At 40.0% G+C, this 23278-nt stretch overlaps 1 protein-coding gene across 1 annotated transcript in view; it reads left to right on the top strand.

Annotated features, from left to right (window-relative positions):
* LOC108785305 (gamma-aminobutyric acid receptor subunit rho-1-like) overlaps positions 1-23278 on the top strand; it is a 60031-nt gene that overhangs the window by 26110 nt on the left and 10643 nt on the right. Inside the window, exons 3-5 of the mRNA XM_018554349.1 lie at positions 7503-7609; positions 17635-17702; positions 20990-21213. Coding sequence (XP_018409851.1) covers positions 7503-7609; positions 17635-17702; positions 20990-21213 — 399 coding nt within the window. The remainder of the gene's footprint in view (positions 1-7502; positions 7610-17634; positions 17703-20989; positions 21214-23278) is intronic.

Raw genomic sequence — 23278 nt, forward strand, 5'->3', positions numbered from 1 at the left:
TCGCTGCCATTGCAGCAATCCACAATACTACACTCTTTGCCACTGCACTGAACCAACACACATTTCTTTACTTACTGCCACTGCACACAACTGCACTACTCCCTTTCTACCGCTGGACCCACATGCGCACTGCACATCAACACACACTATCCCACCTGCCATTACAGCACTAACACACACAGTTGCACTGGCACCTACTGCACTGAAATCCACTATTCCGTTCTCCTTCACCACACTTTACAAATCTGCACCTAGGGGTCTATTCACGAAGCAGCCGAAGGATCTAGCCGTAGCTTCGGCCGATCCTTCGGCTAGCTTCGGCCCCAGGACCCCTGCCTAAGGGCTGCTGTACGGGCTATTCACAATAGCTAGTACAGCTCTCGAACTTAGCCGAGCGGCTCAGTTGAGCCGAAGGCATATGCCTCGGCTCGGCTGAGCCACGCTGAAAGCAATGGTAGTAAACCAGCATTGCACACGCCCTCTGCTGATGGACCTGATGGAGAACTGCAGCAGAGGGCGGGTGCAATGCTAGTTTATTATTGGCTATTGCAAATTGAAATAGCCAATAGGAATCTAGCAATGCATTCCAATGGGCAAAAACATTTTTTTCTAAAAAAATAAATCAGTGTTTCTCTCCTGGGCGGCCGGGAGCGGGAGACTCCCAGAGCGCCCGGGAGAGTTTTTTTTTTTATGGCAGCAGAACCGCCGGCCAATAGAAAACTACTGGGCGGAGCTAGTTGTCATTGCTAGCTCCGCACAATCGTTTTCTATTTATTTTTTTGTACTTTTTTAACTATTTTTCTGTTCTGCTCGGTCCCTCTGAGGGACCAGGCAGAACAGCCGAGCCGAATGCCGCTCAGCAGCATTCGGCTATTCACTCACTGCTGTTCGGCATCTATAAGACCAGCATGTTCGGCCGACCTGAAGCCACGTAAAGCCACCCGATGTACAGCTGATTTCAGCCGATATACGGCTGAAATCAGCCGTACCAGCCTGAAGTGAATAGCCGAACAGCGTTCGACTCACTTCACTTCAGGTCGGTCTTTCACTCGGCTGCCTACGGCAGCTTAGTGAATAGACCCCTTAGTGTGTTCCAGCGTGGTTAGCTGCTGAATACACTGTATTGCATACTAAACTCCCCCCTGCATTCTGGGGAGGGGGCATGACGGTGCATTGAAGTCAATGGCACCGCAGCCACGCCCCCCCACTCATAGTACGATTTCCCCGCACAAGAACGCATGGCAGATCAATGGCTGCGTTCTGGTCCAGTGCCATCTGAAAAAATGCTGTATGCACTATTTTCAAATCACACTGGACTGGAATGCAGGCATTGATGTTTTTTTTTACATTATGTTATAAAACAACTAATATTACCCACTTTTTCGGTAAAATATAAAAGACGGGGTCACGTCGGGTAAATAGACACCAAACATGTCAAGCTTAAAAATTGCACGCACTCACAAAAAACTAGCATACCCAAAATTGGCCATAAAATATATAAACGACAAAATCAAGCACACTGCCAAGAAGTACAAACTGATGTTAGTAATAATCTAAGAGTGGAGGGTGCAGTGTGCGAGCTCTATAGAGACAGAGAGAGGAGCCCTGTGGTACACCAGAATGAAGAATGTATTGAGAGCGCTACAACTGTATTGAAATACACCGGAGGACTCACATTTCAGAGGTCATCTGCGGGAAGACGTCCGGTTTGGTGTCTGGGTGAATACAGCCCCGGAGGGTGCAGTATTCTGGTGAGTGATCTGCCTCTGTCACCGAGCGTCGCGAGCCTCCATGATGAGTTCCTCGGGGTAATCCTTTTCTCTAAATTTGTTGAGGAGTAGTTGGCTGGATGTCACATAATCGCTGGTTTTGGTACAATTCCTCCTAAGTCTACAAAATTGACTCTTGGGTATATTTTTCTTCCACCTTGGGTGGTGGCAGCTCTTATAGTGAAGGTATGAGTTACCTCCAGTGGGCTTGACATAGTTGTTGGTAACAATGTCAAGCCCGTTAGAGGACAACTTGAGATCAAGAAACACCAGTTTGCTCCTGTTGGATTCAAAAGTGAACGAAAGCCCAAACTGGTGATTATTTGGGACGGTCCCACCGAGTGTGTGCCCGAGTTCCTAGCTCATTGCAACCAAAACCAGTTTGGGCTTTCGTTCACTTTTGAATCCTAACTCCGCCCAGCTGTCATTTTTAAACCCAAGTGTTTCTCCCGCAATCTCCACCTTTTTTGGCCGATCACAGCTTGACAAAGAGGCTCCGCCTCGAAACGCGTAGCTACCGACCCAGTTTGCATCAGTCCTTGATACTCTTTTGACCTCTTCACTACTTCCGCCGCCACCTGCCTATTCCTGTCAGTAGGCTCGGGAGGCAGAGCGGTGGTTCGTGTGGTGGCTCGGGAGGCAGGTGGCGGCGGAAGTAGTGAAGAGGTCAAAAGAGTATCAAGGACTGATGCAAACTGGGTCGGTAGCTACGCGTTTCGAGGCGGAGCCTCTTTGTCAAGCTGTGATCGGCCAAAAAAGGTGGAGATTGCGGGAGAAACACTTGGGTTTAAAAATGACAGCTGGGCGGAGTTAGGATTCAAAAGTGAACGAAAGCCCAAACTGGTTTTGGTTGCAATGAGCTAGGAACTCGGGCACACACTCGGTGGGACCGTCCCAAATAATCACCAGTTTGGGCTTTCGTTCACTTTTGAATCCAACAGGAGCAAACTGGTGTTTCTTGATCTCAAGTTGTCCTCTAACGGGCTTGACATTGTTACCAACAACTATGTCAAGCCCACTGGAGGTAACTCATACCTTCACTATAAGAGCTGCCACCACCCAAGGTGGAAGAAAAATATACCCAAGAGTCAATTTTGTAGACTTAGGAGGAATTGTACCAAAACCAGCGATTATGTGACATCCAGCCAACTACTCCTCAACAAATTTAGAGAAAAGGATTACCCCGAGGAACTCATCATGGAGGCTCGCAGCGCTCGGTGACAGAGGCAGATCACTCACCAGAATCCTGGACCCTCCAGGGCTGTATTCACCCAGACACCAAACCGGACGTCTTCCCGCAGATAACCTCTGAAATGTGAGTCCTCCGGTGTATTTCAATACAGTTGTAGCGCTCTCAATACATTCTTCACAATTGGCCATAGGCGACGCTTTAAAAGCTTTTACAGCTCATCAGTTTCGTGTTATCAGTGATTAGTGGCCCTAAAATGATTACTCTCACTGCGATGTTCGCTGCGATATGTGACATGTGCGGCGTAATAGGCGCAATCGTCGTTTTCACAGGTATGCTCACCCGACGCATGCTTACATGCGTGTATGTAGGGGTGGGGACTTTTTAAAAAATTGTTTTTTTTTAATTCTTTTTTATGTGTAACTTTAAAAAAAATTGGGGAAACTACATTTTTTTCCTATTTTTGTTTCCACTTAACTTTATTGCTATCACAGAGGGGGCTAAGAAACCCCTATATGTGATTGCAAAAGAAGTGACAGGTCCTCTTTATGGAGACATCAGGGGTCTCCTAGGACCCCCCTGAAGAAGCTGATGAAGCAGAGATCTGCTTCATCAGTTTCTCTCCAGCATCTGAAGCTGGAGAGTGACACAAGAATGCGGAAGTGATGTAATATACACCACTTCCGCATTCTGACAGCGGATAGGGGACCGGAGGGAGATCGTGACCCGACCTCCCTCTAATCCCCTGTCAGAGAGCCACTATGCTGGTCCCGGCCACAGCGGAGCCCGGGATCAGCGTGACAGCGGGAGCTGCGGGTGGGGGGGGGGCGCACATACCGTGACCCCATACAAGCGATCCGCCGGCTCCATAGCCGGCGGATCGCTTGTATGTTAACAGGCATCGCTGCCGGTTTTTAAATTATGTGTCTTTCCCGCTCGCGCGCACGAGTGGGCGGGACTGACAGGACGTGTATACATGCCCAGTTACATCCAAGAAGGTAGTTAAGCTCAAAATTGGCTTTCAGGTGTGTTCCAGTGTGTTCTAGTGTGTTTGCATGCATTTTTGATGCATTTCCATGTGTTCTAGTGCATTCCAGACCAGATAAAAAAATTTGTCTGGACCAGAACGGACTGTGCTGGTGTGAACAGAGTCCAGAAATACCATAGGGATACATTGGGATGATTTTTTGCTCCGGAAACAAACTCTTCTGGTCTGGACATGGTGTGAAAAAGCCTTGAATTAATATCAGCATTAGGGTTTTACCCCTTATCCTTGATTGTACAGATATATTATAGAGCTGTGAAAGTGACTTTCACCAAACATTCAATGGTAATTAATTAATCACCGTCATTTAAAAACACATGCACGAGAAAGATTCACCTGTGGCAAATGTTTGGGAAATTTCAGATTCATTGATTTCTAAATATGCCTCATAATGTTAATGAAAGTGTTTCTAAACCTCACAACGACAATGTAATATATTAACCTCCTGCCGTCCGCCCGTTAAGAAAAAACGGACGGACGGCGGACTCGCATCAGCGGGTTGCCGTCTCCAGACGGCATTTTTTTCCTACTCGCGCGTGCTAGGGGGGAAAGACCCGCTCATTTTTACAGCCATTAACGGCTGTTTCACATACAACCGATCAGCGGCACTATAGCCGCCGATCAGTTGTATGGCGCGATTTTGTCTACCTTCCCCCCCCTCGAGTGCCACCGCCCCCCTCCTGACCCCTCACCTTCAATCCTGGGATCCGCTACCCCATCTGCGGCCCGGGATCGGCTCGGGAGGGCGTCAGGAGGAAGAGGGAGGGATATCAGCTCCTTGCTGAACTCCCTCTATGCTGTGAATGCAGAAGTGATATTTATATATATATAAATAAAACAAGTAAAAAAATAAGTCACAAATAAAAAAAGTAAAACAACCCCCCAAGATGTTTAAGTCCACCCCTTTGTTTACGCACATATAAACGTAAATGTGCGTCAGATGTGTCAGCGCACGAAAACGACATTTGCGCTACACATGTTACACATCGCCGCCAACTTCGGATGAGAGCAATCATTTTAGGGCCATCAATCACTGATAACACTAAACTGATGAGCGGTAAAAGCTTTTAAAGCATCGCTCATGGCCAATTTTAGGTAATGTAGTTTTTTGATTTTTCACGCGCGTGTGCAATTTTAAGGCTTGGCATGTTTGGTGCCTTTTTACCCGACGTGATCCCCTCTTTTATATTTTACCAAAAAATTGGGTAATAATAAATGTTTTAGAATTTAATATAGGGGAAACAGTTTTTTGTTTTTTTTAAATAACAGGTTTTTTTTTTTTATTCTGTAAATTTTCCTTAATATAATAAAAAATAAAAACCGCAGTGGTGATTAAATACCACCAAAAGAAAGCTCTATCTGTCCCCCAAAAAATGGTATACAATTTATTTTAGTACAGCGTTGCATGACGGAATAAATGTCAGTCAAAGTACCGCAGCGCTGAATACTGAAAAATGGCCTGGATGGGAAGGGGGTTTAACACACCGGACTTCAAGTGGTTAAAGCTTACCAGTCCTGCATTTTTTGTTTTTTGTTTCCTTTTATTAATACCTGGTAATCCTGCAAAAAACACACCTCCATCCTGAGGTGGCTACACTCACTCCTCAAAACAAAAATGTCTGTAAATATCCTTTAACCGCTTTAAGCTCTTTAAGCTCTTACATCTGTAAACCTCTTATGGACCAACACAATTTTATTATTTTAGTTATGGGTCTGTTGATTCTATAACTTTGTCATTATTTAATTGATTCATCTCCAGTGAATGTTTGGTGAAAGTCACATTCACTGCTTTATAAATATGCCCCAAGGGTTTATGTAACTACAAAGTGCACCTAGTATTCTTTAATTTGTCTAATTTATAATGTCACTGAAATAATGTTTCTATTACTTCAATTGCAATTTTTTAAAATGCGTTACTAATGATACATTTCAAAGATGAAAAATTAGGTTTCAATATTAAAGGTAAAAAAAAATAGAAAAAAACCAGCAGCCAAATAGTAGCTCGGGAGTGAAAGGTCCCAGTTCTGATTAGTGTTCGCTAAGGGGGTTATTCACAATGGAGCCGAAAGATACAGCCATAGCTTCCGCTGATCCTTCAGCTCTCTTCGGCCGATGGGGCCCTTTGGTTCAGTCGAACCAAAGGGCTCCTGTACGAGCTATTCACTATTGCCCGTACAGCTGCCGAAGATAGCCGAGCGGCTCACCGGAGCCGAAGGCATATGCTTCGGCTCGACTGAGCGGAAGTGACAGCCGAAGCGTGGCGAAAGGTCGGCCGAAGCTGACCGATCTCAATGCAGATGACACAGCTGTGATCTCACGGCTGGCTCCACCCAGTTGTAACAACAGATCAGCGTCCCCAAATGACCTGGGGATGCTGATCTGTCATTAAACAATAACAACTGGGCAGAGCCGGCGGTGACGTCTCGGCGGGCTCCAACCAGTTATTCGTTGACCAGGACCTGTTAGTAGACTCTGGCAGGTGCTGGCCAATAGGAAACAGTTGGTAACTCCGCCCAATTGTTTTTCTTTTTTTTCTTATTTTTTCTTTAAAATATATATTTTTTTTTTCCTATTTATTTACATTTTACAAATAATTTTTCAACTCTTTTTTTTCATTCTTGACACTTATTTTCTATTCTGCTTGGTACCTCTGCAGCATTCGGCTTTTCACTCACTGCTGTTCGGCCCCTAAGAGCTTCTGCTCAGCCGATCCAACATCTGGTGCACTTCGGCTTAACTGAACATGCAGACCATGTATCAGCCGTACTGAGCCGTAGTGAAAAGCCGAACGTTGTTCGGCTCACTTCACTTCGGCTGGGTTATTTACTCGGCTGCCTTTAGCTGCTTTGTGAATAACCCCCTAAGTGTTACTAAGGCTTTAAATTAAACCAGTTTATTTTTTATTTGTTTGCTTGCAGGAATTCTTTAATCGATGTCAGTTGAAGATCAAAAGTCATTCCTTTGATCTGCTATGAATGAACCCAGGAGGTTACAATGAAGCAATAATAACATTGTTTTATCGGAATGCTAACCGCAAACACTGTTCTGCTAGTGTTAATTTATGCAGAAGCAGCAAGATTTGCTTCTGTGATACTAAACAAATGCCAGCTATCATTTCAAGTTGTTAGTAAATGGCCCCAGAGAGCAGCGGATAAGGAGGAGGGACTGGGTACTACACATGTCCAAAGTATTATGTTTTTTTTCCATAACTGGTTGACTGAATAGCGAACTGCATGATATGCAATATTTAATATTTATCTAACAAAACTTTTTTTTAGGTTTTATTTTTTTGGACAAAAATGTTTTTTTGAATACAGAAAGAATATGTGTGCAACTATGCATTCTACAAACAACTATGCATTCCCTATAACATGATGTTGTTGTTTTTTGCTGAGAACGCTTATAAAAAAACAGTAGTACAAGAAAGTTTAGACTTAAGCTGCAATAAGAGATTTAGACTTGAGCTCTTGTTTAAATGATTCTTGTTTGTGTTTTACAGTCCAGTTTTTAAAAGAAGTCCAGATATCACAAAATCGCCTTTAACGAAATCCGAACAGCTTCTCCGAATAGATGACCATGACTTCACCATGAGACCTGGCTTTGGAGGTACGTCAGTTTTGAGTGATCTTCTGAAATCTGAAAAATATTAAAACACACAGATAAGGAGTAGTAGAACTTAGACGATATTATGATGCATGGAAATATAAAGGCAGATACCCAATCAAATGTGGACTTTGAAATTATACACTTAGAAGTATACCCAGATTATGGTGAGGTAGAGTTAAAGAAACTATAAAGCCCACCACTAAACCAGTGCAAAGCACAGTGGAGCATCCTTAAAACAGAAGGTATTTACATGCCATCTTAATCTGAAAAACAAGGAGTTTATCCAATTTCAAGATAGTTGTAAATCATTCCTTTATGTCGAGTTATTGAGCCATTTAGTCCAAATTGCATACAGCTGTTTCAGGCTCTGCAAGGGTTTGTGCAGTCATCTTATTACGATTCCTCTGCATGATCATACATACCATTTATAAATTATGTCTTTATATGTGTCTAAGGGCCCATTCACACCAGGAGTATTGGGGCTGCGTTGGCCGCTTTTTTCCAGCACAGTCCCAACACATAGACAAGGCAATTTGCCGTGTTATAAATGGACACAGTTCACACCAACATAATTGTGTGCTGAAAAACAGTATGGCATGCTGTACATTTTTCAAAACAGTGTGGTGGGACGCAGTACAGCCACACCGCACTGCGCTGTGCCGATAGATTTGAATGAAATGTCATTGGTGACATTTCAATAAAGTTTGGTGCGTCAGCAGGGGATCAGCAGGAATCGGTGCATCAGCAATGCACACCAACAGCCGTGTGTTTAGTGCAGCTTGGTGGCATGAAAGGGCCCTTAGTATACCTCATGTTGCAAACACCGTTCTTATGTGATTTTTCTGTATTTCAGGATGAATACACATTGCTAAACAGTGAAATTAGTAACAAAGGGATATGGATTCACATGCCTTGCATGACCCCTTAATTGCACAATCTAAACAATATTTATGGGAGGTTCTGGAGTGTAGAATGTAAAGCAGATTCCCACCTTCACCCTACTTGAAACTGTAGGTCCTGCTTTTTCATGAAGTATAATGTAAACCCCCACTACACACAGGGTTGATTTACTGAAGTAAAATCGGCTGTTCACTTAACAAGGTGAATATTCACCTAGTTTAGTAAATAAGGTGAATGTATGTCCACCTCAACCATCTAACCATATGCAAGCAGAAATTCAGTCTTTTTTTTGCACATACTTGGGTATTCAAAGTAAACATCTTATTCTTCTATACCTCATTCTATAGCTTCAACTTATTTACCAAGCTAAATGAACATTCACTTTGAACATGCTCTACTTCTTAAGTAAATCAACCCCACAGCTTAGGACTTGTATGATAACATTACAAGGAGCAATGCATCTGTTCTTTAACTGTATGTGAACCATGACAATTAACTTCTCCTATTTGCTCCTTTAAGCTCTGTTAAATATATCACTAAAAGCATTTGTTTTGTCTTTTTAATAAGTGCCAAAAAAATTACCTGCTGATCCTGCCAGAAATCTTGAGGGCTCCTAACTTCCTGTGTACTCTGCCTCTGCTGCACTGTTATCAGTTTCAATTGTTATATATATATTGTGCAGGTGCTATGCATAGCTAAGTTATGGAAGCACTGTTGGTGAAATGTAGTAGTTGCCCATTGCTAGCCAAATGAAGACTTCTGATGCAATCAGGAGAGGCTATCCGGTACTGACAGTCTGTGCGGTTTGCTATGTTAGCAAGTCTGCCAAAGGGACCATATATGCCAGTAACATATATTTGCAGTCTCCTGCATCTCACTGCTTTTAAAGCATTCCAAAAATAACAGCTTAATGACTATATTCCTTTCTTATAACCTCTGGGATTAGAAATTGTAATTCATCTTCCTTTCTTGGCTGCCAGATGGTAATGCAATTCCAGGCTGGTGTTTCTGAACAAGCAAGATGTAGAGAGCTGATGTAATCCATAAACATCACCAAAACAATAACTTGCATCTTTATAATAAACACATCTTGTAAATACAATATTCCTAAATGACCTTTCAACAAATATTCCATTAAAAGAGTAAAAATAATGCAGACTTCAACTACAATCTTACAAAAAATTAGCATAGCAATTAAAATATGAAATGAATCAAATCACTAATATCCAATAAAACATTTTACATATAATATTTGAAAAAAATATAAACATTTCTCAACTTCTGAATACAAACACTCACTCAATGTCAAGCTTGTTTAAAATGGTAGGGTAAAGTGAAATGTCTAAATGCAAGGTGCAGTGATTTATATCCCAAAGCCTCATCAGATTATAAATTTCCTCAGCAGACAACAACAAATTGATTGTTCTGTCTCAACTGCCGCTGTATACACGGACATACCTCCATAGATCTTGATCTGTCCAGACACTATGGCCACTTGCCGATTCAGCAGAATACACAAACAGCATATCTCTCAAATAAGACACAGAAGTTAAATCCAATGCAAGTGTACTTCGCAAAGTACAGCACACAAACTATGTTTTTTCAGTCTATGTTAAGTGTAAGAAGACAATGAGATTCTAAGTCTTGCGTCTGCAAGAAAAGTAAAACTAAACTGAAGTAAGACAAGAAAGTAGGGATGGACTAGCTAAAGACTGTACTAACTACCGTAGCACACAAAAAGAGGAGGACAAGGAACCTACTAAATATAAAAATAAACAGGTAGGTATGGCTCTGCACACCACTAGATGTCAGTAGACACCACAGCAATAATAACATACAACACAATAGCAGTAAACATATAATAGATGGAACACAACACTTGATTAGCAACAAATTACAGTTTTTTAAAGGTGCATTATCACTGCACCTTCCATTTTCCTGTTCAGTATAAATTGTGAAAATTGCTAACTTATCTGTTTAAAATCTGGACAAAAACAGCAAGCGCATATCCAATGTTAAGGTAAACCTGACAAGCTTAATCTCCTTAGCATTACATTTAACCCCCGGGGAAAAAAAAAATTTCAACACACATAATAAATTGTGTACTTAAGAACTGAAAATGACTTAAAAACCCAGAACTGCATATATGTCCTTAAAGCAGAGCACCTGATGGCACAAAATGATGGAAGTTCCACAATATTGGTGTAACTGTTTTCAAATCTAATTAATTATATATTAAAAACTAATTTTAGTGCACATACACGCAGTATAAGTAACAGTACAATATTAAAATAGGTGACACTTTTAAAACATTTGCAGTCTATCAGATTATAGCTATCCATAAATGGCTCTAGAATTATTCCTCCCACTCCTTCATGTGTGGCATAACCCAGTATGGGTTATGCAATTGTCATTTACATACGCATGTGGTTCCTATGGGGACAATTGTTTCTATATGTGGGTTCCTTACATCTTCTTTTTTTTTAATATGTTTTATTTAACATTTTGTTAATTAATAAATTATTAGTTTATTAATAATAAGAAATGCTCTTTTAAAGCCACAGACCATGATGGGCTCTTCTCACTTAATACTTATAACCACTCTATGTGTGTGTGGATGTCTGAAAGGACAATGTTTGCAGATCAAATGTAATTGCAACAGTTTAACTGATTACTATTGGCAGGTAGATTAAAACATAGATTTCTAGAAAGATGTTTTGACAGTGAAGCCCTAGACAAGCAGATTGCAAATGTTGGAGGATTTGATAGAGGAATCTTAATGGTGGAATAAATTAGGGTTAACAATAACAGAAACAAATAAGTCTGACTTTGCTGGTATTGTCAGAATGTTTATACTGCTCTGATATACAGTTTTTTGTTTATGGAAACAAATAAGGATCTATAATTAAGGAGATTCCTAACTTATTTCCATAAATCAAAATTTACACGAGTTCTTTCATTTGCGCTGAATTGAAGGCAAGAGGAATACAAAAGTATACAAAATATATATTTATTAATTAAAAATCAGTGCAAAATAACAATAAAAATATAATATAATTGGTGACAAACAAAGAATATGGATCAGATAATATCAATCACTTTGATAACCGAGGTAATGCATAAAATGTAACCACAGGATATTAATTCAAAATATAAACGTAACCAAAATAAAACGACTTTTTAAATGTAATGGGTTGCTTATCAGTATCTCACAGAATAAGAAAACAAAAGGTTCAGAATTGACATGTGACTTCTCCCAGCAACAGATGTTCACAAACTCAAACTTTTAACAGCGCACGGGCAAGATTTGTCCCATCATGCACAGGGTTGGCAATAAGCCAAGACTATATTCAAAGTAAAGAACAATGTCCACCAATTTAATTCAATATATATCAGACTAGACCATTGACTAGAAACTGAAATAATTTTCCTGGAGATTATACAATTGTATTTAACAAGTGTATATATTTATCTCCCAAGATTGAAAGACATAATTTGTACTGCAGTTAAAAATTATCTCAAATCATAATTATTTGTCTGAAAGAAGTCAGCGGTCACAGCTCAGAAACAAGGGATGGTCAGGTTCTCTTTAGTTCAGTTCCCTTTGGACAGCCGTCCTCAGCTTCCGACCTATACCCTTAGAATGTATTTGCTTACTGCATTGTCTTTGTTGGAATTTGGATCTGGACCCTCTCTTGGCTCCTGCCATCTCCTTTACCCCCCTAGAATGTGGGCTTGGTTTGGTCTTCCACGTGATTATTGACGTGACCCATGACGTCAGATATATCATTTTACCCTATACCTTTCCCTCATAATCACCACCAGGGGGCACTATTGTTCTATATAAAAGTTGGGAGCATTTAATTTAATTTTACTATTTTCTAAAGATCGAGTAGAAAGATAACCTCTGACTTAAGCTATGGACAACCCATAAAGATAGTAATGAATAACATCTCATGACAACCTCTTGTCCGACTGGCCGTCTCTTCTTCGATTTACAACCTTAAGATAATCTAAGCCAGGGCACTTAACAATCCTTCTCCAAATACTTTGAAAGTGAGGTAATTAGTTTCAAGACCCAGTGGTTTTCCATACATTATAAGAAAAGAAAATATGGATTGGCATGCACCACCTAATTCTTTGCACTTAACATATAAACCCCATATTAATAATACACACTAATATATTTCAATGGGTACACTCAAACAATATATAATGAATATAGTTTGGATATTATAAAAGTACATGTATACAATTTTACTTGAAATCAGTCAATAACATAAGCATATAGATGCTGCATATAATATAATAATATAATAACATTATTGCTAATTATTATCACTGCAATAAACAGTAAGGTTTCATAAGCAACTTTGAAATAAGCCCCCTTTTCTATTCATTCATTGAGCGAAGAGAAAAAAAAAATCTTTAGACATTCCAGTCTCTGTACATTGTCTTTTGTGGAGGCAGGAAAGTCATCAATCTTGACCTACATAGGCTGGCACCATCCTTAACTGATGTGCGTCTGAGACCCCCACAATTTACAACTTGAGAATGCTTATACTAACATTCCTAACTTCTTCTATGTAAAAGTCTCTGTCCAAGAAAGAATAAACTTGCATTGATCTTCTATTAAGCAGACAAAATGGCTACCATATACAAATCTGCAAAATAACATATAACGTATAGGCCTTTGACATTGATTCCTTTCTGCCCAATAGTTCTGACAGTATTGCTAACTTTAACACCCAGTTCTATCATTTAAAATCAATCTTCAAAGAGTATTGGCCCATAAGAAGGAAAAGGTGTTATCAGTTGTATTACCAAATGCCAACAGTCTAAGGCAATTACTGGTCCTTAATCTCATTCAGCCTTTATAAAGGATTCCTTTCAATAATAGGGTTTTTTTTCTGTACAAAAGGTGTACCACCTGTAGAACCAAAAACCACAATGGGGAAAGACAATTATTTTATTTGTATTGGTAATGGTAAAAACCATATAGGCATATTTATTTTCTGCAGTACAAAGTCTGTCATTTATCTTTTAGAATGCCCATGCATTCACCAAGGTTCTACATATTAGCCTTGGGGAACACATAAATAATATTAGGAAGGGAATGAAAACACATAGTTTATCTTTACACTTTGTGAAACATAACAATAAGGACCCAGACCCAACTAGAATTAAGTTTAAGGGCATTGATAACTAAATGCAAAACCTTTTTTTAGATTAGGATAAAGTGGCAAGGGATTAGAACCACTGTCAAGTTTTTATTGCTGTCTGCGTCCCCAATTGATAGATTTAACCCTATCTAACTGTTCTGATCAGCAATGTCACTGAGAATGAAAGTGAGGGTAAATTCAAAATTTCCAGTTGTCTCCAGAACAGCAATAGGGGGAAAATCTTCCAATGGGACACCTGTTTTCATGACAGCTGTCCAAGAAAGGATATCCCTCACATTAGGAAGATATCCTCTCACTGCCTACTGAGTCTACAGGACAGGACATAAAGGGTTGTCTGGCAAATGCTAAAAATCATTTATGAGGGCCAGAGGCTTTGCCATATCAGATTGGACTAATCCAAATTCTGCAGTGAGTGAAAAAACAGACAAACCCCACTTAAGCATTTTTCACATGTAAAACCCTCTTATTTTATTGTTGCTTGTGTCTGTTTTGTAATATATTTTTCTGTAAATATTTCTTGCACCCTTTGAATTGCAACAGTGCATGCTGTGAATGGTGCATGTCTCCATTAAAACGTTTGAGACCTACTCTGTGGGTCCACAGAGTACGATGCAATGTGTACAAACAACATGAGCAGTCCTTTGAAGCAGGGATCCTAAATAAAGGAACCTAGGGATCCTAAATAAAAATGAAGAAAAATATTTGGTACCTTCTGATTGTAGACTCCCTATTGTGTATTATCTACCGATAATACACAAGGATCCCATTAATCCACCAGGGAGACCAATTGTAATCAGTATAGGATCTATGGGCAGTAGATTGGGGGAATATATTGATTATTTTCTACAGCCCCTAATACAACAAAGTACCATTAATCTCAAGGATAATTAACACTTATTACCAATTTTAGATGGATTAGAATGGGATCAGGATTGTTTTTTGATTACTGTGGATGTAGGTTCATTGTACATAATTATTGAGCATATAGAGGCACTATTAGCGGTTAAATAGCTACTATAAGGGAATGATGGCCTAGATGAACTCCCAAAAGAATTTACTCTGGTAGCCCTTAAGTTTGGCCTAAGTAGAAATTAATTTTGATATGGCAATAAATATTACAGGCGAAAGACAGGTGTGGCAAATACATTTATGTTAAAATGGGAGACTGAGACAGTATTGGAACAGAAACTAGAGATGCTCCTTATTTATAAAAGATTTAGAGACAATATATTTATGGTTTGGAGAGGCCGTAGGGAAGGCCTTGAGAGAGTTCTGGGTAGTCTTAATGACAATAATAAGAATATAGTACTCACCTACCATATACCTCAAATGAAGATACAATTTTTGGACCTTAAAATATTTGTAGAAGAGGGTCGATTATGTCTTATTTTAATGAGACGGACAGAAATGGGTACATTCCGGTGATGAGTTGACATCATCCTTTTTGGTAGGGATGTTCAGATAACAGTTCACATACCAGTGCCGATACTTGGCATTTTCACGAGAACTGCCAGGGTTGCAGAGGTTGCAGCTGGGACCTGGCTCTGGCGCTCCACAACTATTTTGAAATCATTAGTCTGTATCGTTTTAGAAAAACTGTCACATGACACAAAACAAAAATGTATTAAGGGATGCACCAATACCATTTTTTCAAGTACAAGTACTGATACTTGTCCAAGTACTCATAGATACATCTATGAGTACTTGGACAAGTATCAGTACTTGTACTTGAAAAAATGGTATTGGTGCATCCCTTAATAAATATTTATAAAAAATAAATCATACATTAAAACAAGGATGCACTAATCCCAGAAGCTCTGTATGCTCCTTAAAAATGACAGCTGCCTCCTAACTTTTGAATTATTCTCTAGTCTAGTCTTGGAGCTGGAAAAGTATATGTACTTGTACTTGTACCGAGTATGGTACTTGGTATCTGAACATCCCAACTTTTTGGCTACATAGTATACCCAGGGGTCAGTTTCTCAGAATAAGAAGAAATTGCACTAAAGAATCGGATTTCACGAAACAGTCTGATATTTTAAAGAGATGGTTCAAAAAAGATAAGGGGAAGTATTTTTGAATAAGCAGATTGATGAGGTAGGTAGGATACAGAGAGAGGAGATTTTGAGGTATGGGATAAAGGTTGTGGGGTCCTTTTGTAAGAATCTTATATGTGTCCTGGTTTAAAAGCATTCGTTCAATCTCTTATAAAAATACTTTTTATCGAGTACCACTATTGCTCCCCTTTATCAGCTGGCCTAATGACCACTTCTATATTTTATACATGCAATAATGTGCCGAGCTGAAGAAACAATCAAATATAAACAGTGAAATATACAACAATGATTATAGGCTGAACTCAAACCACATAAGATACACAGTGAGATAAAGTCCAAAAAGAATCAAACGATGTGGTGCAGATAACGAATCCCAACAATACGATGCAACGTGTACAAACAACATGGGCAGTCCTCTGAAGCAGACTTAATAGTGTGCAGGACAACAGACTCTTTGATAATCCTTCACCTCCACCAAGTGAATGCACAAATTACAAAGGAGTGCTCACCTGCACAAATTACAAATGAGTGCTCACCTGGGTCTGTGGACCCACAGAGTAGTTCTCAAGCGCGTTATCCTTTCTTCGGAGGGGGAGGCCCGTAGTATCAGTGTAAAATAGATTCTTTCAGGTCATAGATACGCTCATCAGATCCCTAAAGGTGCCCATACACTGCTCGATTCTCGTACGAGAATCGCGGGAAATCCCGCGATCGTACAGATAACACGCTTGAGACCTACTCTGTGGGTCCTATTAAGTCTGCTTCAGAGGACTGCTCATGTTGTTTGTACACGTTGCATCGTATTGTTGGGATTCGTTATCTGCACCACATCGTTTGATTCTTTTTGGACTTTATCTCTCTGTGTATCTTATGTGGTTTGAGTTCTGCCTATAATAATTGTTGTATATTTCACTGTTCATATTTGATTGTTTCTTCAGCTCAGCACATTATTGCATGTATATTTTGTATTATATCAGATATAATTTTAGTGCTTAGTAGCTCCTTTTCACTTTTTTTTGCATCATCACTGGCGCAGATCTTTTTTGTTTATCTGTTTCTCACTTCCTTATTTTGTTCCAACTCCCTTATACCCTTCTTTATATGATATGATATATATCCAGGCTTGACTCTAATTTTCTCCATATCTTGTGGGACCATTTTCTTAAAAACTCCCACAAAGTTGTTAGTACTACTGAGGGGTTAAAAACTGATTTATTAGAGAAATTTGTGTGGATAAAGTTAGCTTCATTGTTTTGATCATTCTTCCCGTAATTGTTTACTGTATTGGATGTACAGTATTTTTTAAGATTCAATTTATGAATGAACTTATGAATCAAGATACACTTTTCAAATGTATTTAATTGCTTGGTCAGGGCATACTTCCACCCTTTATTAAAATACTGACCGCTGCTTTTGACTAAGTGTTGCAGGACTCGCCTCGTAATGGTGTTTCCTTTTTATGCTACTTTTCTACCCTATACGCCCTCTTCCTTCTTGTGCCCACTGTTGTCTTCTTTTTTTATATGTCTTCCACCTTAGTATGGTTGCTATGTATTTAACACGTTCTTAATTTGTATGTTTTTCAGTGATTTAGTTATTTGGGTTTAACTTAGTGTGGCACATGTTGTAAGGGATTGGTTAAAAGATATCATCAAGGTGGTTCTTTAAATGTGCTTACAGTTGAAAACACATATTGGCGCAAAATAATCATTGAGCATGCACTGAAAAGGTTTCCACAAATTTCCTATCCTGGTGGCACAAGGACATGAAGTAATGGAGATCTCTCCAATGAGGACAGTGACAGTAACAAAAACATTTTTTGTAGGTAAGGATTCTAAGAAGGAGTTTGATTCTAAGAATTTATGTGCAAATATTATTTTCGCAGGTCCAGCAATCCCTGTTGGTGTGGATGTACAAGTAGAAAGTCTTGACAGTATTTCTGAAGTTGATATGGTAAGTAAAACCAAATAATGCTGTAAGAATCAAAAGTTCCGCATTTTTCTTCTTGCACATCATGCAATTAACCCCTCATTCATTTACTGTAAATATTGGTCCCTTATTGATTATTTGACTACCCACAGACATCACAATATAGTGGAATGTCTAGGCACCCAAATAACTTTCTGCTGAAGATCTTTCCATAAACAAGCATGTTTTGTGGAATGGGGAAGGAGGGGTAAAGAAGTAACACATGTTAACCATTAGCATATCCCAGGTAAAACAATAGCATTTGGTCAAAAATCATGTGTCTGTGGCATTCCACAGGTGCCCACAGACATGCAATCATCCTGTAAACGGCAGCAGCTTTTAATTTGTGTGGGTGTCCTTTCCTGTTAGTTGCCACACATACTATAGGATTCACATTCAAAGTGATCTGCCACCTGTATTTCTCAATTCATCCACATATTACCACAGAAATAAACTTCAAAATATGCAAACAGTCTCTTCTTTGACAAGTTTCTTGTTTCTTTTTATAGATGGGGCAAAGTGATTTAATACTTATCTAAATACCAATCAATATATTTACCTCTTCTAAAGCCAAATGTCATAGCATGTGGGTTGGGTTATGCATTCCTTCCTTTCTTCCTGGCGGACAGTGGTGAGCTGATGGAGAGATTTTTTATGATAGGGGCACACGGATGCTGAACAGACCCCCACAACCACCGGGCTAGGGTTGTGGGAAAGATGTGGGACAAGGTGCTTCCCCCTCCCCCCCACACTTTTTTTTTCAAAAACTGGCTTGTGTTTTGTGTTCAAATAAAGGACTTTTTCACGGTGTTGTGAATTTATTTACTCTTTTATTTACTATACGTGAATGAGTAGGGGTAACAACTACACCTTACTCATTCACAAGGTAGGTGGGATCTGGGTACCCCTTTTATGAAAGGGGCACCCAGATCCAGATAAGCTCCCAGCCCGCAGACCCACACAACCATTGGCCCAGGGTTATGGGGAAGAGGGCCTTGTCCTCATTGAAATAGGGGCCAGGTGCTTTTCCAGGGGTCCCTCCCGGAAAAGCACCCTCCCAATGTTGAGGGCATGTGTCCTGTTATGGTGCAGGGGTGCCACACGTTCCTCCCCCCCTCTCCTTTTCCTGCTCTGCCAGGCCACTGTCAGGGTCTGGTATGGAATTTTAGGGAGACACAACTTTTTTTCTTTTTTTGGTGTTGGGGTCCCCCTTAAATATCTTACCAGTCCTAAAGGGTCTAGTATGACTTTGCAGGGGAACCCCTCGCTTTTTTGGCGGGGGACATTGGGGTCCCCCTTACATTCCTACCAGACCTAAAAGTTCTAGTATGAATTGGAGAGGGAACACTGTTTTATTTTATTCTATTTTTTTTATAACATTAGAGTGCTTTGGTTCACTTTGGCAGACCATTCTCCCCGCTCCGGCTGTTTTGTTTGGCTTTGCTGAGCCGGAGCATGTTAGCTCAGCTTGGCTGCGTTCGACTGTTTACGTTGGCTCACTTTATATAGCTGCTGTACATGCTATTGAGAATAGCACTGAACCGAAGGGTTTTCTGCAGCCGAAAGATTAGCCGAACATTCGGCTAAATCCTGCGGCTCTTTAGTAAATAACCCCCTAAGTGTTAAGGGTCAGATCAGGGGTTGAGTTCCTGTTGTGGGAAAGGTTAGTTTAAGGCCTAAAGGTCAGATTAAGGTTTAGGTTGTATGATATAATTTGTTCACACTTATTTTTAATGCTGAAATCCATGCACAAAAAGCTACTTCTGATATTTCCCTTTTAAAATAGAAAGAGATTGAGAACTCAAGAGTCCTCAATTTCTTTTTCTGCAGCCCCTGTTATAATTTAACAGGAATACTCTATACTGAGTATTCCTGTCCATTCATAACTTGTGGAGATAGCATGTTTACCATGTCCACAATAATGAATGAACAGGAAGTGATGTAGGTCACTTCCAATTCATTCATAATTGGGGACACAGTAAAAATACTATGTCCTCAATTATTTACAAACACTCAGCAATCACTGAGTGTTTGTACCTGCTCTCCATCCTGACTGGCTATCACAGGAGGCTTAGCGAGCAGTGTGAGGAGGAGAGCTCATCTCCTCTGACAGATGACTCCCACCCCCGCACTGCCGTCCCGTCCTCCGGAGGAGAGTTCCGGTCCCGGCCTCTGGTGACAACTGACATCTGTCCCACACTGCTGCTCTCCTAGTGTGTCACAGGAGGCTGAGCGGTTCGGGAGGAGAGACGATGGCCGCTCACAGCTCTCCTCCCCTGCACCGCTCGGCTTCCTGTGACAGTTTCTCTCCTACCCACTAGGACACAGAGCAGCGCCCAGAGGGGAGGAGAGAAAGTAGGGATGCACCGCTATTTCGGCCAAAAGATGGCACTTTCGGCATTTTGCCAAAAGTGCAATTTTCAGCCGATATGTTTAGGCGGCCAAAATTTCGGTGCATTCCTAAATAGAATATTAATACCCTTGCACGATTACATAAGGAATTAACTAATAATATAATCAACAAACATCAAAAAACAAAAGTCATCTTGCAATTGTTAAAGTGTTTGTCATGTCTAAAACTTTTTTTTTTCTAGTTTTGGATAGTATAGATTAGACAGATTAGAACCCATGTCAGATGTTACTGCTATCTGGAGCTTCATTAGACCTAGGGCTTTCTGACCTGCTGACAATGGTTTCTTCAGACAGAAGGTGAGAAAAAATCTGCAACAAAGATACCAACAGAAATAAAACAATCTGAGAGGGTCTTTACCATTTTCCTACTGTACTAAATCATTTTATTTCTGTATGTGCTGCTGTGGGAGAGTTGTTCTTACTTCCTGTCTGATAAAACATTGTCATCAGAACAGGAAATTAAGGTAAATCTCTCTAACGGAGCAATGGATAGCAGTAAAACCCCTTCTCCCCTCTATCCAAAATTAAGAAAAACATCATGGCTGGACATACAGTTTAACATTTTCTTTCCCTAGGTCTGTGCCTACATAGCCACACAAAGGTAGTTATGCCTCTGTCAAAGCGTTGGTCAAGTCTGTATGTGTAAGAAATGGTTTATCTAATAATATTTATTTAATCAAATGTTCTCAGCCATTTGTTAGTTTCAAGTGTACCCGCAGCCATACCTAAAATCATAAGTCATTTGGTTTCTCAATTCTAAAACTGTATCAGTAATATAAGGAAGTTAAACACGTCTACTGTGTGCATTCACAGCTGGTTGTAAAGTAATTCTAAACTCAGATTTCTTTTTCATCCTGCAGGACTTCACCATGACTCTATATCTTAGACACTATTGGAAAGATGAGAGATTATCTTTTCCCAGTACCAACAACCAAACTATGACCTTTGATGGGAGATTAGTGAAAAAGATATGGGTACCAGACATGTTCTTTGTTCATTCAAAAAGATCTTTCATTCATGACACCACCACAGACAATATCATGCTGCGGGTACAGCCTGATGGGAAGGTGCTATACAGTTTAAGGTAATGTCACACTGAAATATTGTTCCACTTTCTCATTATGTATTGAATTTACAGGACTCTAGTGAGTGTGGTGGCATGGCTATCTATGTTTGTTCGACAACAAAAGGTTTGAAATATCATTTAAACTATTTTTCTTGCTTGGTTTTAAACTTTAAACTATAATAAATATTTAGGTCCACTTTTTAAGAGGTCCACCCCTCCCCAATGAACCAGCACAAAGATCTAAATTAAAGAAGACCTTGCACCTGAAATACAAGGTCCACATTTTAAGGCTGGATTCACTTCACGCTCATTAATTGTACGTGGGTGGATGTGCCCGTAACATGTTTTTTTTTAGAAAATCACAAGTGAACTAATAACTTTTAAATAATATTATGAGACACCATTTTAATTCATTTTTTCGTATTTATTCAATGTATTGACTTGCATGAGGGCCCACAGTACTGTAGATTCCGATATATAATAATTTTTGCACATTGGATTTATGCACCAGCACTTTATTCATTTATTTTATATACTATGAGGGTTCAAAGCAGTGCAGATATATAAATACATTTTACACAGTGGTGTGATGCACTTTAATAACTGTAGCCGTTGTAGTAATTTGATAGGACAGGATTGTACAGCTCTTCAGATATTAAATTATATAGACATACTATTTTTTCCCCTGTAACTTTTTTCAATGTTTATGCTGCTTTTTAGCAAGGTGAAGGGGAACTTAAAAAGTGGGCCTTGCATTTCAGGTGCAAAATCTGCTTTAATTTACATCTTTGTGCTGATAAAGTACTTTGTGGCAAACAATAGGTCATATCCCACCACTGCCACTAATATGTGACTAACGGCAGGTTTATTATGGATATTTATATAGCGCACCCAATTTACAAAGCGTGCACATTCACATCAGTCCCTGTCCTCATGGAGCTTACTATCTAAGGTCCCACATCTCACATGCATACATACATGGCCATGTTAGACAGGAGCCAATTAACCTACCAGCATGTCTTTTTGGAGCGTGGGAGGAGTACCCAGAGGAAACCCACGCAAGCACAGGGAGAACATGCAAACCCCTTTCAGATAGTGTCCTGACTGGACTCCCCAGTAATGCAAGGCAGAAGTACTAACCACTAAACCAATGTGCCGCCCACCATGCTGCCACCAATATGTGAAGATAACGCTCTCAGCCTAGGGTTGCCACCTGTCCAGGATTCACCCGAACAGTTCGGGTTTGGAATGCTGTGTCCAGGTTTCATGGCAGCAGAAACCCAGACACAAGATGTCAGGCAGACAGGGGCAACCAAAATGAAGATAGGGGCTACTGACCCCCCACTGAAAATAGTCTTAACTGTGATAGTTATATATGAATTGGCGCCAATTTTTATATATGAATAAGCCGTGACTCATTCTCCCAAAAAAATGTCCACGCGCCGATTGAGTGTTCGGGTTTCGCTTGAAGAAAAGGTGGCAACCCTATCTCAGCCTCACCCTGCACAGAGATTTTCCAGCTCGGGAGACAACAATCTTATTGATTGTAAAAGTTATTGAGCTTACTAAATAACAATGTACAGGTATAACTCAATCAGATTATTGTTTTTAGTTAACAGTGCATACTCATTGTAAAATAAAATCTCTGATTGGTTGGAGTTTGCTTTTTATCTAAAGAGTTAAACATGAAATCCCCGTTCATACCACACGATGCCATAACACGTGTGAACATATGTTCGTGTGCATTTTGTATTGCCTTTGATGTGCATCGCCCATTCATTTCAATAGGTGCCATAAGCAACTCGGCAAAGTAGCTCATGCAGCATTTTCCGCTGCAAGTGTCCTGCGTTTTTTTGCACACACGTTTGTGCGCATTTGACACACATTTTACCAGCCATGGCAAGTGCGACGTATGTTTTCAACGTGTTCTGTGAATGCGCATAAAAGCGGGCACTTTTGTGCACTTTTTAAAATATTACAGACCAGACAGCACAGCCATGTCAGGCTTTCTCTACTAAAGTTAGGCAATATAGCCCCCAGCCTGTGACTGGACTGAAGATGAGCTCATTCTGCTGTTTCGTTT

Source organism: Nanorana parkeri, unplaced genomic scaffold (assembly GCF_000935625.1).
Source record: "Nanorana parkeri isolate BGI_ZX_2015 unplaced genomic scaffold, ASM93562v1 scaffold154, whole genome shotgun sequence".
NCBI classification, from domain to species: Eukaryota; Metazoa; Chordata; class Amphibia; order Anura; family Dicroglossidae; genus Nanorana; species Nanorana parkeri.